This window comes from Falco naumanni, chromosome 6, assembly GCF_017639655.2.
Source record: "Falco naumanni isolate bFalNau1 chromosome 6, bFalNau1.pat, whole genome shotgun sequence".
Taxonomy (NCBI): Eukaryota; Metazoa; Chordata; class Aves; order Falconiformes; family Falconidae; genus Falco; species Falco naumanni.
In genome coordinates, this window is record NC_054059.1 from 18,751,020 (window position 1) to 18,768,529 (window position 17,510).

Below are 17,510 nucleotides of genomic sequence, written 5' to 3' on the forward strand. Positions count from 1 at the left end.
TAAACTCTCTTGAAATTAGCCAAATTGCATCGTGACCAGAGAAAACGTGAAGAACAGCCATAAACAGACAAAATCGATAACCTACAATATTTATTCTTTAAGATAGATTTTTTTCTACATTTATTTAAAATGGAAATTATAGTTCTCCACTTGTAATTAGTTGATAAACACAAACCAGATAAGTCAACGGTGCTTTCATTTGCACCTCTTCCATATATAGCCAGTTACTCCTAGTGCTTTTCAGAAGACTTGGTTAACGTGGGATAAACCTCAACTGTGAAGTAGATGTGCTTCATGGCACACTCCATCTTCCCGGTTTCACCACAGTTCAGACTGGGGGAACTCTCAGCAGAACATTTGCAGCACCTGTCTCCCCCAAGTCTGTATGTCCAGCTTTCCTTCCTATCAAAGCGACGCCCAGATAAGGGAAGTTCACCCCAATCAGCATGCAGAGGGGGTGTATATCTGGAAAAACACAGCAAACCCAGTTTCCCCTGCATAGACCTTGCTGTAGACCAAAGACCACTGAGTTGTTAAAAGACTTTTTGTTTGCAGTTCCAAGGCATCCAACAGTCTTTGAGTTACATCTCAAATTCGACATAATTCTGAAGATGAAGTAGGATCTAATTAAACAGACTGACTACTTGAAGTTAAAAATTTTTCTGTAGCTCCCTGAAATAAACTCTTCATCACTATCTATTTTGACTGCAAGATATTTTTATAGATATTTGATAAATACAATCTCTAAATAATAGACACACTACTTTTTAAATACTACCTGATTAGGAATGGGATTTTGAATTAGACTGTGAGCATGTCTGTGTAACTATAGAAGCTATACAAGAGTGAGTGTCAGTAGACGGATGACTCACTGACTCAATGTTAATTAGGCTGGAAGGAACAACAGTGATCATCTAGTCTGACCTCTTCCTCAAACCACAGAACTGCCTGGAATTACCGTATGAAGTGCTAGAAAAGTGTCCTGTCTTGATTTTTCGATTTCTGTGACAGAGCCCATTTTAGTCTCCAGAAATTTCTTCTAATGGATATTTCCTTCTTTCTGTTAAAATTTTGCCTTATACCTGCATTAAATTTGTCCAGCTTCCTCTTCTAGCTAGTGGATCCTACCATCTGCTGGACTAAAGAGTTCATTATCACGGTCTGTGGACCTACCTCATCACAATGAATCTGTATGGCTGTGGTGGCACTGCTGACTGACCATGGTTACCACCACCCCATTATCACCATCACTGCCCTCCTTGCTCAGACATTGTGGAACTGTGCCCTTGCTGGTGAGGAGACTGTCCTGCCAGCTTGCTGCCTGCTTCTGGTTCAGCTTTCCTGTGGAGCAGCCCACTCTTGCTGCTCCCCTGACCATACTGAGAATCCCTTAAAAACAAGTTTTTGTTCTTCTGACTATGAAGGAAGTTACAGCACAACCTTCCAAGACCTATGCTGGATTGGGCTTTTTCTGAGTGGAACACAAGCGATGTGAGGAACATCATACAAACTCAAACAGCTGGAAAGCATTCCAGTTACAAGATCTGATGAGATCAAGCTACTTCTGGGGCTGCCAAAGTATACGCATATATTGTCAACAAGCCTTTTCTTCTCTGTTAATGAGCACAGATTTGAACAATTCATTTTTAGTAAGAGTACTGGAGGATAAGAAGCATATGTCCTAGAAAAACCATTAATATGATGGTTTCATAAAAGAAGTGGGGAAATGTTGGCTGAAATTAAACCATCTACACACATAAAAGGAAAAAGTTACTTGAGAAAGTTAGACGCAAGGAGTCAATTTGGAGGAAGACAAACCATTGTACCTTACACGACATGTCAATGGCGGGTTTCTATCATGGGATCTAATTAATACGGTATATGAATTGTCACTAGGATCACCACATCACAGTTCTGACTAATCTTATTTCTCACAACCACTCAAATTAAGTAATAATTACTCACACTGTGGATAAAGTTGACTTCTGAGAATGTGCATTTACAGTTCAACTGCACTGCAAAACACATTTTTAGCACTTTAGGCAGGTGATGTATTCCTAATGCATTCAGCTCAGTAATATCTGTGCTTTTCAGATTTTACGTGCCTCCCTTGCTGAAAAAAAACCACAAACCCACTTGAAAACTTCTTTTCCATATAACTATGATTTTAATGCTAATACAACATTGCTTATGCTGTTAAAATCATACTGTCTTGAATCCCTCTTTTTAATTCAGTGCATAAAATGCATTGCATAAAATGGGAGCAACATAATTACTGTCATTGAGCTACAATGTAGCATGGGTTCCTTCCCGGTTCCCTTCCCAACATTTTTGAGGAGAATAATTGGATATTAGGGTTTGTACAATGGCGCCCATGTGTGCGATGTGACTCCTCCATGCTTCCTTCAAGAGCCATACTCTAAATGCATGTCAGCTAACACAGCTAGCTTAGGACCGCTATAATTAGCTGCTAGTACAAATCAATGACAGATTATTATCCATAGTTCCCAAAACAAGAGAAAGCATGTAGCCAGGCCATGCTGAAACATACAGTTTACAAATTAGTCAAGACCCTCTCCTGAAGGCAAATCCTGTAGCAGAATTTTTTCTTATTAGTTTTACATGACACTGCTTCCACTATTGAAGGATACACCAAGGTTCACATTTTCAGTAAAGTGGTGGATAACCAAAAGTTTATCTAAACACAAATATCTTTTGAGGTATAACTTTTTCTACAGATCCTGGCATTAGATCGTACAATTAACTTTTATGTACTGGGGATAAGTAACATACAGGTTGAGAGTCAATGCCCTGGCGAGCATCAGTGAGACCACCAAAAGGAATCCCCTTTCTTCTGAAAAGGTGCAATCAGATGGCTGACATTAATCCACTAGTTCACATCAGGAGTGTTCTCACAGAGCGAATAACCTGCTCGACGTCACCTACCTGGCTTGGTTTTCAGAGCGGTGCAGTCTTGCAGTGCACAAACTGGATGCCTTTCAGATTAAGTCAACCATGAAGTGGCACTTTAGTAGTCCACCAAATGCTTCCAGCCACTAACGGGCACTCTTCCCAATCAACCCCCCCAAAAAAAATCCATTCTGTAGGGATGTAGGATCAGCTGCATCAGCTATTTTCCTCTACAGAGCCATTTCTATTCGACCACATTGCATGCTGAAGCAGACATAACCTTCATTAGTGCATTTAAGAATTAAGTAAGAGAAGGATCAGGCTTTATGCAAAAGATTAAAGAAATCATTCAAGATTAAAAGACCATTGAGAAAGAAAGGAATGTGTCTTTTTTGGAGAAAAAAAATCTTATTTATAGCAGTTAACTGATAACTACTAGATCACAATCAGCAATATTTCAAGCACAAAATTAAGTTCATCCTTTCCCATGTGTTTAGGATCTGCAAACTTCTAGTGAAATCAGCTGAGCTGTGTATGTGAATATATATTTAATGTGTAGTTAGGAATGCTTAATCTTACAGAAATTAATCAGAGGCTAAGTTCCTGACCTAGGTCCTGAACAGAAAGATTTTTCTGATAAAGCTATAAACTGGATGTCAGAGTGATTAGACATGTCTTTAAACATATATAAGACCTTTAAACGTATAAGACATTTGGCTCATTGCTAATCATAGAAAATTTTTGTTAAACTTAGTGGGCTATTCTTTTGTACAAAAATAATTTGGGGAAAGATTTTAGAAAAGACACTGGTGGGTACTTTGAACACTTCACATGGATTTTAATTTTCAATTGACCTCTGAATTTGCATTATCTAAATAAGGACTATACAACCCAGCCTTTGTTGGCTGTTTCCTTGCTAGTAAATAAATGCACTAAAGGCTGTTCTTTGGATCTATCATCCTACCCTACAGAAAAGGATTGTTACACCAAACTATGTACTGGGAACAGGCACCTGGCCCATGCTAACTGTTGAAGTGCTCAGGGAAATTGTTCAGGAGTAAACAGCGGTAAGTGGCCAGTGCAATGATCAGGACTGGTCTCGCTGTTCAGCAATACAGCTGGTTAAATTTGCATATCTTAGGATGTTAAATTTACTAGTATAAGCACAGCCATTAAATAATTCTTAACTGACCAACACCTACTGATTGGTAGTTCCCAGAACAGCAGTGCTCCAGAAACCTTCCAATAACAAAATGGACTTTGAGATGTTGCCATAAATAGCAATTCCTTTAGGACACCTTTTTGTTTTACAGTAAATTTATTTGCAGAAATTCAGATTAGTGAAGGCTTTGGTCTTCAGTGGGAAGTGGTTAACCCTGAAAAATGGTAGGAGCAGTTAGTTCCCAGAGTTTACATTCTGCAATATCCCCCACAGAAATGTCAGAATACGTACATGAAGTTGAATGGTCTCAAATATACAATGCAATTCCCATGTCTTTGAGCAAACACTAACCTTCTGTTCCATAAGTAATGTGTTTGTAGGGATTGCTGCAAATGCCTTGTAGCTTGTCTTGATCTTGTACTGCTAAAAGGGTAAACCAGAAAGCAGGAAGAGAAGTAAAACAGGGTAGAAGAGAGAGAGAGAGAGAGAGGGAAGAGAGGGGAAAGGTACGACAGAATGAAAGACCATTCCAACTATCTTGCAGATAGGTTGAAACAATACAATGCTTATGTAGTACCTAGGAAAGCTATTTCTTAAAATCTAGTGTTGCTGTTAAGATTCTGAAGGACTATAATGCACATCTTTGGCTTTTAGGAATGAAGCAGGACAAAGTGAATTCCCTATATCATCTTATAACTTCCAAAGTGATTTTGACCACTTTCTGCTACTATCCTTAAATTAGTACCAGGAGAGGCTGTGAGTTTTTTCCAAGTTTTCTTGTAATTTTATATGATAATGCACACAGCTATTTCTGCCAGTATGTGCACCCCAATAACTGCTGCTGTGTGGCATGACCCTGGACCGCTAATTCAGAAGGATTTCTTTGATTGGCTTTAATGAGACTGATCAGGTTGCTTAAAGGCTGAATTACTTGTGTGAGTGGATAGATCATTTAAGTCACGTCCCAGCTTTCAATCTCCTGAACTCTACCACCCAAATAAATATTTCAAAATAAGGAAAGGAACTTTCACACTCTAACCACGCATACAGAATGAACAATCTAAACCATATAAAATGCATGGGTTTGGGTACAAAAATGTTAAGTCAGCTTTAAAGATTACTCTTTCTAAACAATTTATATTTTAGACTGTATTAGCTTGCCCAGTTAGAAAACATATTTTCCACATTTTCTTTGTAATTATGGAAGTTTAATTCAGTAATTTTTAAATAATTTATGAGATTCTTCTATACTTCCATGAGTTCAAGAGCTAGGATTCTTAGTCACATGACTGCTAGAATGTATCTTTTTAAACAATTAAATTGGCCCCTTTTCAACAACATTCTAATAAAAATCATAAAATCACACAATAGTAGAGTTTGAAGTTGTTGATTGATTATTTCTGTGATAGTCACCCAGAAATAAAGCTACTTGTTAATCAGTTCAGGTATTTCAATGCACTGCTGTCTGCAACAATGAATACCGGTGATTATGAGATGACAGGCTGAACTGCATGCTGTACTTTGGGTCATACTATTGTCACTTTTTTCTTTATATCTAATAAAAGTCTCAATGACATCAGAGGGGTAAAAATTTTAATTCAGGTAAGAGAAACTTATATCATCCTCGCACCTCTCTTGAAATATTGTAGGACACCACTTATAATTCTTCCTATACATAATATTATGTTTGCTTTTGGCTTCATTCGTATTTCTTAGTGAGCAGCTGGGGACTGACAGACATTCAAGAAGTCAATATTCACAATAATCATACTGAATGAACAGTCTGACAAAGCAGATGAATACAAATGCTGGAACTGCACTTTTTTTCTTTTTTTGAGGGCAGGGGAGTAGTAATTTATATGAGCTGGTGATTCTAACTTGGATTTCTACCATTTAGGTCCTTCAGTCAATATCATATGCCTTTTATATTCACATGCATTTCTACAGAATAATTCATCTTTTCCCAAAATAGGCATCTAGAAAGGTAAAATAAAATCATCCTGTAAATACACCATGTTCTCTCCATTAGCTATAATGGAATTGCCCAAGTTGTGCTTGGATATCTAACTTCCAAATGTCATAAGTTATATGAGTTGAATCCTGCCCTTTGAACATTTAATAAGCAACAGCTGGCTGTAAATGTGTGTAGGTTTTTATATATATTTATGTATGTACAAAATCTATATGCAGATAAGACATAAAATACTGCTCACTGAAGTAAGATGGAAGACCAAAATTCAAAATATTAAAATTGGCATATCTACAAAATGCATCCTTGTTTACCTGTAATTGATGTACAATGAAGAAAATCATAAAATTGAACAAGTAAAAGCAATGCCACCTCTTTGCTAGCCCATAGATTTCTACGTATGATGAGATGGGCATCATATACAATGAAAATACCATGACCACTTTGAAGTTAGTTGTACTGTTATGTGAACTAAACAAAGACATATCAGACTGTTAAAATGTAAAAGTTTCTATACTGCTTTAATGTGCTTTATCACTTCCAGATACTGCAGAACCTGTGAGCAATGTGCTATTGCCACAGTGTGTGAGATGAGTAGAAAGTCTTTAGTGTACTTTCCCATCTATATGAATAAGTTTCTTGACATATTAGTTCACAGAACCACAGAATCACATGGTCAGGGTTGGAAGGGACCTCTGGAGACCATCTAGCCCAATCCCCTGCTAAAGCAGGGTCACCCAGAGCAGGTCACACAGGATCACATCCAGGAGGGTTTTGAATGTCTCCAATGAAGGAGACTCCACAGCCCCTCTGGGCAGCCTGTTCCAGTGCTCTGTCACTCTCAAAGGAAAGAAGTTTCTTCTCATATTCAAATGGAACTTCTTGTGTTGCAGTTTGTGCCCATTGCTCTTGTTCTTGACACTCCCCCTTAAGATATTTGTAGACATTGGTAAGGTCCCCTCTCAGTCTTCTCCAGGCTAAACAGGCCCAGTTGTCTCAGCCTTCCCTCATAAAAGAGATGCTCCAGTCCCCTCATCATCTTCACAGCCTTCCACTGGACCCCCTCCAGCAGTTCCCTGTCTCTCTTGAGCTGGGCAGCCCAGCACTGGACACAGCACCCCAGATGCAGCCTCACCAGGGCAGAGCAGAGGGGCAGGATCACCTCCCTCCACCTGCTGGCCACGCTTCTCCTAATGCACCCCAGGGTCCCATTGGCCTTCTGGGCCACCAGGGCACACTGCTGGCTCATGGTCACCTTGCTGTCCACCAGAACTCTGCAAAGCTGCCTTCCAGCAGGTCAGCCCCATCCTGTACTGGTGCGGTTGTTTCTTCCTAGGTGCAAGACCTTACACTCGGCTTTGTTGAACTTCATTAGGTTCACATTACTTAAAATTATTCTTCGATTCCTAAATACATTTAGTAATCTTGTTCAGGGGAATCTAGCAGTATTTCTAAACTGTCATAAAGAGTTAGGTCTGCTGGCCTCCACCATAGTCCAAGCAGAAGCAAACCAACTCAAATATCAGACCTCAGGCAAGTATAAACCTGGGGAGTTTGGGGGGAAACGTCCTACTTTTCTTGCTCAAATGATCACCTAAATAAGCTAGACACATACCTATAAAGGTTTAAAATCAGCAGCTAACCATGGTAACGTAGAGCTCCTCATGAGTAATCCTTTCTGCTTTGTGATAGGTTTTGCAGCTGTGCTGAGGTCCATGTTGTTACAGTTAGTTTGTTCCACAGCTGCCTTGGGTAGATCTACATGCATTCCTGTGCTACATTCCAATAGGAAAATTTAAAGAGTATGTAGGAGTGATACCCCATGAAACCACTGCAAAGAGTTTTCAAACAACAGCCAGAAGGTTTTATTTTAATCTGTTCCTGCAGAATCACCAATTTTATCTGTTTCCCCTACATCCTACTGTTCATTTTGCTATATTAGGTTCATGAGGACAATATTAAAGTGTCTTCAGAGTCCAGGGAAGGATTGTTTATTGTCTGTGGTGATGCAAAGTTCACACTTCACACTGTTCTGTGGATTTATGTTTATATTCACTTCGCAAAACAGTCATATTTTTAAATCATTGGCAAACAAAGATAAATTTATAAAGCATGGGAAAGCACATGTGTTTGTATATACAAATGGAAACAGTTAAGTAAGTTCATAGGTTACTCTTGGATTTGCATGAATTGGTGCATGCATAGACATAGACATATAAAAGCTCTCCATTAAAGAATCCTTTATGCATAATGGATTTGCTATCATGTTAATGAAACAGTTTGATGTGAATACTGAAATGTATATCTAATGTCAAAATCCTGGTTTAATAGGTGTTGGTTTAATACGTGTCTTAACATCAACCACTGTTGAAGCAGCATTAAGGTTGAAAAATTACACATATCAAAGTCAAGCACTTCTAGACGTTGCACTTTCCCCTTGATATTCACTTAGTATATTCATACATGCAAAATTTCTGTCATGCATCAACAGTCATCAAATGGAGCAACCTACTTTTTGTCTAGTTCTAAAGTTTTGCTGATAAAGACCCTTAAGTGCTGCTTAGGATGTTAATGTTGTCTCCCCTCCATCTTTTCCTTTTTTCTCTGGAAACATACTGAGAGCTGAGGCTGGAGTGTCATCAGAGATCCTGGTACCATGGGGTGGTGGGGCAGTTTCCAAAGTGTCAGCATACAACACAGTAAAGCAGAATTAGAAGGAAAAGGGACAGTAAGGAAGACAGAAAGGGTGTAATAACCTCTGCAAATATAAACTCAGGCAATAGCTCTGTGTCACAAGTAGGCAATTTCCTTACTGCCAGAGACTCTCACAGGGCTCATTGCACTGACTCGCAGAAACCGCAACTGCTTTGCGATCTGCAGGCTCAGTCATGCCTTCAAATTTTGTCTCAGGGGCTTTTTTTCTTGGAATTTCTACAATTTCATTTCTCTTTTTGTTTCATTAAGTAATACTGACAGGGTGTAATGACACTGTACAGCTGTGATTGGCACAATGGTTCCTCTTGGATCATTCGGTTTTTAAAAGAACGATTCATGACAATTGCTACTTTGTGCTGATTTAAACCTCTCATTTTCAATTAACAATTTTCAAAGCAGTTCCAGTCATCCCTGCCATGGCCAAGCTGTTAGGAACATATCTGACACAACTTGATCTGGCAGACCAGGCTGTAACTTTGTGCTGCGAACAAATAAATCAACAAACTACAATAGCCTTTTTCTGATGGGGCAGAGCTCAGATATCAGCAAGAGGAGGCACAAAGGAAGCACAGAGTGCAGACATGAAAGAGGCTGGAAAGCCTTCTGCAGCTCTGATGTCTTCTGCTACCAGCTCTTCCTTTTTGCATAGCAGTTCCTTTTATTTTCACCTACCTGTTGGGGTTTTTTTGTTTTTTGGGGTTTTTTTATCAACTTTCCTTTCCCGTTCTTAATATTTATCTTAAGGTACAAAGTACGACTGTTTCCCAAGACCTCCTGCAGCAATTGCCATCATTGCTTATTCTCACTCTGCTGGGGCTCCCCGTTTGGGTGGATGGCAAACAGCAGGAGTGTGGCTGATCCCTCAAGTGTAAGACTTTCATATTTGCTGTAACTCATGTTGTAGGAAGCATCCTCTGTCTAGCACAAGAGCAGAGAAATACCAAAGAAAGGGAAGAAGCAGGAGACTGTCTTTGTCTTTCATCTCTGACTTTTGGCCCCAAAGTCCGTGTTCAGGCTGAGTTCAGCCATGCCTCTGGGCTGGTCCCAGTGTGGCTGAGCTGAGTACAGTGTCCCAGGGAGTGGGGAGGACAGGTGGAACGAGGTGCTTGGGAATCAGTTGTCACTGAACAGCCAGTTCACATCAAAGATTAAGTTGCTTCTAGCTCAGCCCTGCACCCAAGATCACCATACTTCTGTTACTTTTGGTGGGCATACATGTGGATTTACATGAGCTTGGGGTGTATAGAACATGTTTTATGGTTTATTTTTGACACACTGGTGTTTTAGGTGAGCTTCAAAAATAAGTGCATCAAATGATTATCAGAACCACTGGGCACAAATGCATCTTCAGTAGTATCTCCTCCCACTCATGAATAAAGCATTTTGGTTTTATGCTAAAGGATTCCTACATCTTCCCCATAGTTCAGAACACATTCCTAGCAATGTGATATGGCAGGATTTAGTCTTTGCTATCTTCACTATCAATGCAAAATCTTTCCTTTTTAAACATTTTTTTCCACAGCTCATTTATTTTATTAGCATTGTGCAATTTGGGTGTGATTTTTGCTACAGGGACAAAGGACTATTAGAAAATAAGCATGCACCAAGAGTACCTTGGGTTTGATGTTTTCATGGTCAGGAGGCAACGAAAAAGACTGTGGTGAAGTCAGCTCTCTGGGTCTTGATGGCAGTGTGCCTGGTGACTTGTCTGAGACAGGAGACCTGTACTTTAATACCGGTGAGGTGATAGACTGCTCAGGTCTTGGAGAGGAGGAATTAGACCTATAATTTGTGTTCACCAATGAAGGATTAAGCTTCAGTGGATGGGAATTAATATTACCAGTTTGTGGAACCGGTGGAGTAGAACAAGGCCATGAGAGAGACCACTGCTCTGAGACACTTGAAGGGTTAGGGGAAGAGGGACTCAACTCCCGAACAGAGGTTTGGGGTGATTCTGATTTAGACCTAGAAGCTGAATGCAAAAGACTTGGGGAAGGAGATGAGCGTTTTTCTAGTGTGGGGGAGAATAGGCCACTAAGACTGGTAGAAGAAAGCAAAGGATATGACCGGCAGGTGAAGATGGGTGAGTAAGTGTGTACTCTCTGAGACTTCTGAGGTGCCCAGGACCTGGAGCCAGCATATCGCAGCCCTTCTGGAGAAGGAGAGGGAGGGGTTGCAAGGGCAGAGTGTGCTGGGGAACAAGGAGGAGGCATTGTAGACTGCAAACCTGGAGAGACAATGGATTTTCTGTGAGAGGAGATGGGGGATAACGGAGGACTTCGGGGGTCTGGAGGAAGTGCTCTGACTGGAAGGTGCTTTTTAGGAGAAAGGGACCTCGACTGAGGGGTGGAATGAGGCTTGGAGGGTAAAGGCAGGTGCTGAGCCCATCCTGAAAGCCAACGTTTCTCTCTGCTAGGAGAATCTGGCCTTATAGGAAGGCTTGAAATAGATTTCTTGGGGGTTGGGGGAGTTGTTTTGGACTTTTGATCTATTGCTAGTGTGGAGGAACCAAGGGAGCTAGGAGAAAATGTGGGACAAGATGCAGGTGAAAGCGGTCTCCGCTGAGAAGAGCCTGATCTCAGAATAGCAGTTAAGAGAGTCAGTCTGCTTGGCAGAGGGGATACGACTCCTGCCTTCACTAAATTTCCTCTAGATGACATTTGTGTGCAAGGCTCGTTTATACTACATATGGTTGAAGAGGAACCATAAAGAGAGGGTGGAGACAAAGGTTTAGGGCTAGGAGATAATGAATGTGTTGTTATATGTACAGGGACGAGAGATAAAGCATTCAATCTTTTGGAAGAACTGAGGGATGAAGACTGAGATGAAGATCCTTGAATTTCAGTTGAATGTGAAGGATTAGGGGAAAGGCTTGGGCTCTTTGCTGGAACAGAGGATGTGGTGAAGTGTCCCATTTTGCAAATACAGCCAGGGGTATAGACACTTGGTGTAACTTGTAGGTTATCATACAGCTGAGGAGTGGAGTAAAAACTGGATGCTTTAGACATGGAGGGAGGTGAACTATGGAAAGCAGACTGAAAGTAGAGAGAGGAATCTTGCTTAGAAAACCCAGTTGCTGACTGCCAGTTGTTACAGGAGTCTTCCAGCGAAGAGGCTTGATTCAGGTTAACCATGGCACCACACGCTACTTTCTGATTAATTGGAGAAATTAAGTGGACAGCAGGTGGTTTAGAGGAAAGATGATCAGAGATGGAAAGAGTGGAAATTAACTGGAGGAAAAAAGAAAAACAAAAACATTAATACAGGTGGAACCTGTGGAACTGTTAAGCACCCCACATTTCAGTCCTGTGGTCATGCATATAGTGCTTCCATTAGTACTGCTCTGTTGGTTAAAAGCACAGGGCTGTCTTAAACTCAGGGGTAAGGGAGGGGACTGAATGCAGATAAGTTATATGATACTTCATTTATATTAGACCTCAATTTTGTTGACATAACAAGGTTCAAGGCTACTGTATTTTTCATTTTAGTTAAACCCCAAGACAGTTGTGTCATCAGTATCCAGAATCACGTGATGCTATTCACATTGTATAAACGCAACAGAAAGTGAGAAAATTGCGATATTGTCCCATCTCACTTTACCAGTTCAGTGGAAAGTAGCCTTTCTGTAAATGAAATTCAAGTACTCGTTTTCCCATTCAGTAAACACCTTCTGCAGCACTGTGATATCAGAACAAGAAATTTGCTCACAACTACTTAAATCAGGCGTCCAGTTTGTTTTTCACTTTTCTTGTAATTCAGAGAGCAGTGCATTTTACAGTTTGTAGGCGTGTAAAAGTCCTTATCCCCATCTCCATAGTTTTACAATACACTAATAAAACAGTAATGAGTTATTTCTTGAGTACCTTTTTTCTTAGGTCTATTCAAATTAGGATTTCTCAAAACTAATTAGAGCATACAAGTATATTATCAACTTTTTATACAGTTTTATGCTTCTAAAGAAAGAAATTATCTCAAAGTCTTCCAAGTTATTATAATGCTGGCATTAAAAACTGGGGTGTACACAGTATGAATAAAACATATCAGTATGAAATAGTGATCTAAGTCAACTGTAAAAAAAAAGGCTATAAATTATCATCTAACTTTTGACTGAGCAATTTGAAAGCAGGGAAATTGACTTATCCCTACAAACTTCATACAAATATAAGAACACTTATTTATCTACTTATGTTTGATACCCTGAAAAGATTATGCAATTCTATAAAAGACAATTATACCATCCAATTTCTACATACATGCCTTGTGCATGGCTGTGGCTCAGCTTATGAATTATATCTTTAAATACAAATTTATTCCCCATAAGAGAGAATAATTATAATTATTGTTATTAATATTATTATTTTATTATTATTATATCATATAGTATTGATACATCACAAAACAAAAAAAAAGAACAAATGAAATAACTTTCAAGTGAGGGCACATGCTGAAAGAAGCTTGACAGAAGAGGGTTTTTAAGGCTAAACTACACCTTAAAGGCTAAATATGCACATCAGACCCCTATTAGGCCTTCTAACTTAAAATCAGTGAGCTCTTCCTGCTAAATGATACCATGTAAATTGCAGGCCTTGTAAACTGAAGATACTTTCTGCAGTTATGTAGAAAAATCAAGGCAATGCCTTGATTTATAGAAATAAACACCAAATATCTTCCCCTTATTTTATATACCTCAACACATAGAAAGCCAACGGATGTATACAGGGCAAATATTAGAATATAAAGATGTATATCTGTAATATCATTGTAGCGTATGTTTTATTATATCAAGAAATTATGACTCCTGTTGGAAAAGCTGCTAATTAAGAATAAGAAAAATACTGGAAATTAATAATTATTAATATTTTAAAATTATGGAAAATATTATTAAATGTGTCATGAAACATAAAATTATTTAACAAGTTAAAAAGCAGCATGGTGATACATCTGATAATTTGGAGCAGCCTGCTGAAATTAATAATGAGTTCTGGCAGTTGATCAACTACCAAAAGAGAACTGGGGAATGAAACCTCTATATTTAAAAACAGAATAGATAAATTTCCCTTACAAAGACAATAGATTAAAAGAAAATGAGGAACAAATATGAAACTCCATAATGAAAGAGCAGGATGTGCAATGACTTCTAATTAGTTAAAACTTAATAAGAAAGATTTATAAGCAGCTAGGAAAATGTTCATAGTAGCAGATGATAAATATGCTCATGTAAGTTTAATAAAGACATGTTGCAGTAGTCATCTTCCAGTTTTAACAGCACTGAACATTAAGTGCTGAGCTAATTGAGCCATTATTCAAGTTTTCTGGAAAAGATTTTGCTATTGTGTTACAGTATTAACCACAACTATAGATGATTACCCTCTTATTTACAGGATGGAAGAACCATAATCAAAGTTGGTTGGAAGTAATTTCTCAAGGTCATCTAGTCCAGCCTCCTACTCAAAGCAGGGCTCTCACCAACAGCAGCAGGTCAGGTCAGCTGTGGCCTGCCTCACCAAGTCTCTAAAGCCCTAATGGAAGCAGCTCCAGCATCCCCTGGGCAGCCTGTGTCAGTGCAGCACCACCTCCCAGTTGAGGAAGCTTCTCCAGATGTCCAGGTGGGACCTCCCATGCTTCAATTTGTGGCCATTGCTGTCTTGCCTGCCACTGCAGAGAAGAGTTTGGCTCTGTCATCCCTGTAACTGCCCTTCAAGTAGTTGTGGGCTGTTCCTAGATGCTTCCACCTCTGCTGCTTTGCTGGAGTCAGCAAAGCCAGCGCTCTCAGCCTCAGCTCACATGTGCCCTAGCCACATTTACAGTGGCTGGACCCCCGTTCCCTTCTTCACATCTCGCTTGAATTTGGGTGTGAGTAACCATCAAACTGAGCGTGGTTTTACAGGTGCAGCCACACCAGGGCCAGTAGATGAGATATAACAACTTTCTTTGATCAGTGGAATTTGTTTTGCCTTTTTTTCCTGTTCAGTTTCTCCACTGGTTTAAAATGCTTCTGTAGTAGTACTGGATCAGTGCAGAGGAAGCGAGTGACTGAAGTAGATCTGTGTTTCTGTAGGAACACAGTAGGTCTCTGATTCAACTGCAAGCCTTTTTCTCTTCTCAGGACCTCAGACAGATGCACATTTCCCAAAAACATATAAAGAAAGTTGAAACAGGTGGCAAGGTTACCTTAGCACAAAGCAATCAAGGAACTTGAAGATGATCTTAATGCCTTGTAGATGATGATCCCAGAAATATCAAAGAGGTCATAGACTTAGTACTGGGCCTTAACCAGGTTAACCTTCAGCACATTTGAAATGGCAGAGCTGAGCTGGACGCAAGGCACGTGGTCTTCCTGGTGAGAGTACATTGTTTCGGAAGGGCACAAACACTGCGGTTACTTATAGCAGCAATGCCCTGAGAGGTGTGCTGGGCAAACAGAAAAAGGGAGAGTGTGACCAGCTGAGAGCCCAAATGGCAAAAATCATGTCTGAGAGAAAGTATGGCTTGATGTAGACCTGGTCCTGGGACCAGTTAACCATGCTTTGATCTCAGGAGAATTTGGTTATAGATAGGAAAAAGTAAATCCCCTACCAAGCCTGCAACCTGAGAACCGGAATGTTAGAAAAAAGCACTGAAGACTGTGGAAAACTCGACAAACTCTCTGGAGACAGCACAGTAAATCAGACTGTGAGCTGAGACCCTATTCGTATAGATGCCATTTGGAACACTCTGGTTTCTCCGAACAGGGAAGGTGCATTCTTCCTGGCAATCGCAGGAGTTTGTAGGGACTTTTGACTGATTTGTCTGGAAAAGCCAAGCCAGATGACACGCACTGGACAGAGGAATATCAAGTGAACTAGCTAAAAAAGCCTTCTGGCTACTGATCCACTGGAGTGAGCCAGGAAGTGTCTCCAAGGTGAGTTCATTCAGGGAAGCAGACATCCCCTTCATCCCAAAGGGTAAACCCCCAAGGGCAGGAGCCACTCTGCCTCTCTCTTGCATAACTAGATGCTCTTTAACATTACCAAAAAAAAGGGGGCACAATACATAAACAGCAAATTATCACCAAAAAGTTCCAAATATGACCAGAATAACTGGTGATGTTTTTTTAACTGATTATTTTTTCAGACTTTGAATATAGTATGGCATTTTCCAACATCAGTCAGGATGTTTATGCTTCAAAGAACAACAGAAGCTTCCATTTTTAAAAAAATACTTTCTTTTTTTCTTTCATTAAAATGAAGTTAGAAACTAATGAAGCTGTAGGAGCCCTCTGGTACAGTTAGAGTGATCCCCTGTACATCACAATGGTCCCCAATACCAGTCTTTGTTTTTTCCACCTCTGACAGGAAACCCATAGTCTAGTTATACTTTTAAATTAACATAATGTTGTATGTAATAATTCTTAGGTGTTACGTGATACTGCCATTATAATCCAAGAACTGACATGGTAGCCCCTATACAGAATCCTTTGTACAAAGGAAATCTACCAACAGATAAATAATACATCTATCTAATGTTTTCATAATTTTCCTTCATTTCTGAGCTGATGATACTTCATTAGATAGTAAACCAGAAAGAGCAAAGCCTAAGGCAACACTGAAGAAGAATCAGAACATCGGTGAAAAGTAGCTTGGTAAAAACAACCTTTTCTTATGAAGCGACAGAGATAGCTGGAGAGATTCAGATTATGAAGACTGTGGAAGTACTTACAGTCTTGAAAACTTGTGACCTAAGAATATTGAAGAGATATGCATTGCCCATATTACACACTACCTCTCTTCACATTCAGGTGAATAGTTAGTAAAGTTAGGCTTTAATACCTTGTTCTGTGCAATCTGCATTTTCTGTTACTTTGCCAGACAAATCCCTGTTTACTTGTCATCAAAAGCTTAAGAAAACCACAGCATATGATTTTTTCTGTAGTCTTACAAAAATTCTGCCCCATTTCTGTAGTAGCTTTTAAAGACACCACCCAAGTAAGCCCGGCAGAGTATTGCTGAACTAAATTTGTTTTTTCCTGAGACAATTATTCTTTTACAGGCTGCTTCCTCTGCAAAGATTTACCTATGACTTTACACCTTCCTCAGGCAGAATTCTCATCAGCTTCACTGAGAGTTTCTCAGAAAAAAATGAGTGTTTCTTAATGCTGTGAATCCCAAAGCAGAGTGGATTTCTTATTCATAATTTTCTCAATAAAAAACTGACTCTGAATATGATGAAAAATTGAGTAGCACAAGTATTTCAACACAAGATAGGAAGTTCTATTTATTTTCAGAGACCAAGTAGCCACACTTAACTTTTTTTTAGAAGTATTGATGAAGAATTGCTTTTTCAACTGATAGGAACACTGTTGCGGTCGAAGAAAATTTGATTTATTCCATGTGAGAAGTATGTTGCTATTGTACTAAAGGTAAAGCTTCCCACTTTATGTACACCCTTGAAAACTATCAGTGCTCTTTCCAAGATAGGAGGCATTAATATTTCATGCAGTAAATCAGATTGATTGATTTTTAAAATGAAACATATCAAAGAACCTTTTTTGAATTGTCACAATGACAATTTAAAATTTTAATAAATCAATAAATTATTTGATCTATATACATATCAACATAAAACAGGCCTTCTATCTTCATTACTTTGTTACATCTGTGCAAAATCAGTGCTAACTAACAATCAGAACAGTAGGATTTTTACAGCATCTTTCTCTTGCATAAAGAGCTGCAGAGGGTGCTTAGAAAAAAACCCTAGGCCTGGGAAGTCAGATGT

At 39.3% G+C, this 17,510-nt stretch overlaps 1 protein-coding gene across 3 annotated transcripts in view; it reads right to left on the reverse strand.

Moving 5' to 3' along the window:
* Window positions 1–17,510, reverse strand: part of LRRC1 (leucine rich repeat containing 1) — a 235,355-nt gene that overhangs the window by 53,843 nt on the left and 164,002 nt on the right. For 2 of the 3 annotated variants that reach the window (XM_040598662.1, XM_040598661.1), the window contains exon 21: window positions 4,424–4,495. The exons of the other annotated variant lie outside the window; for it this stretch is intronic. In XM_040598662.1, the coding sequence (XP_040454596.1) occupies window positions 4,424–4,495 (72 nt within the window). The remainder of the gene's footprint in view (window positions 1–4,423; window positions 4,496–17,510) is intronic. 3 annotated transcript variants of the gene reach the window in all.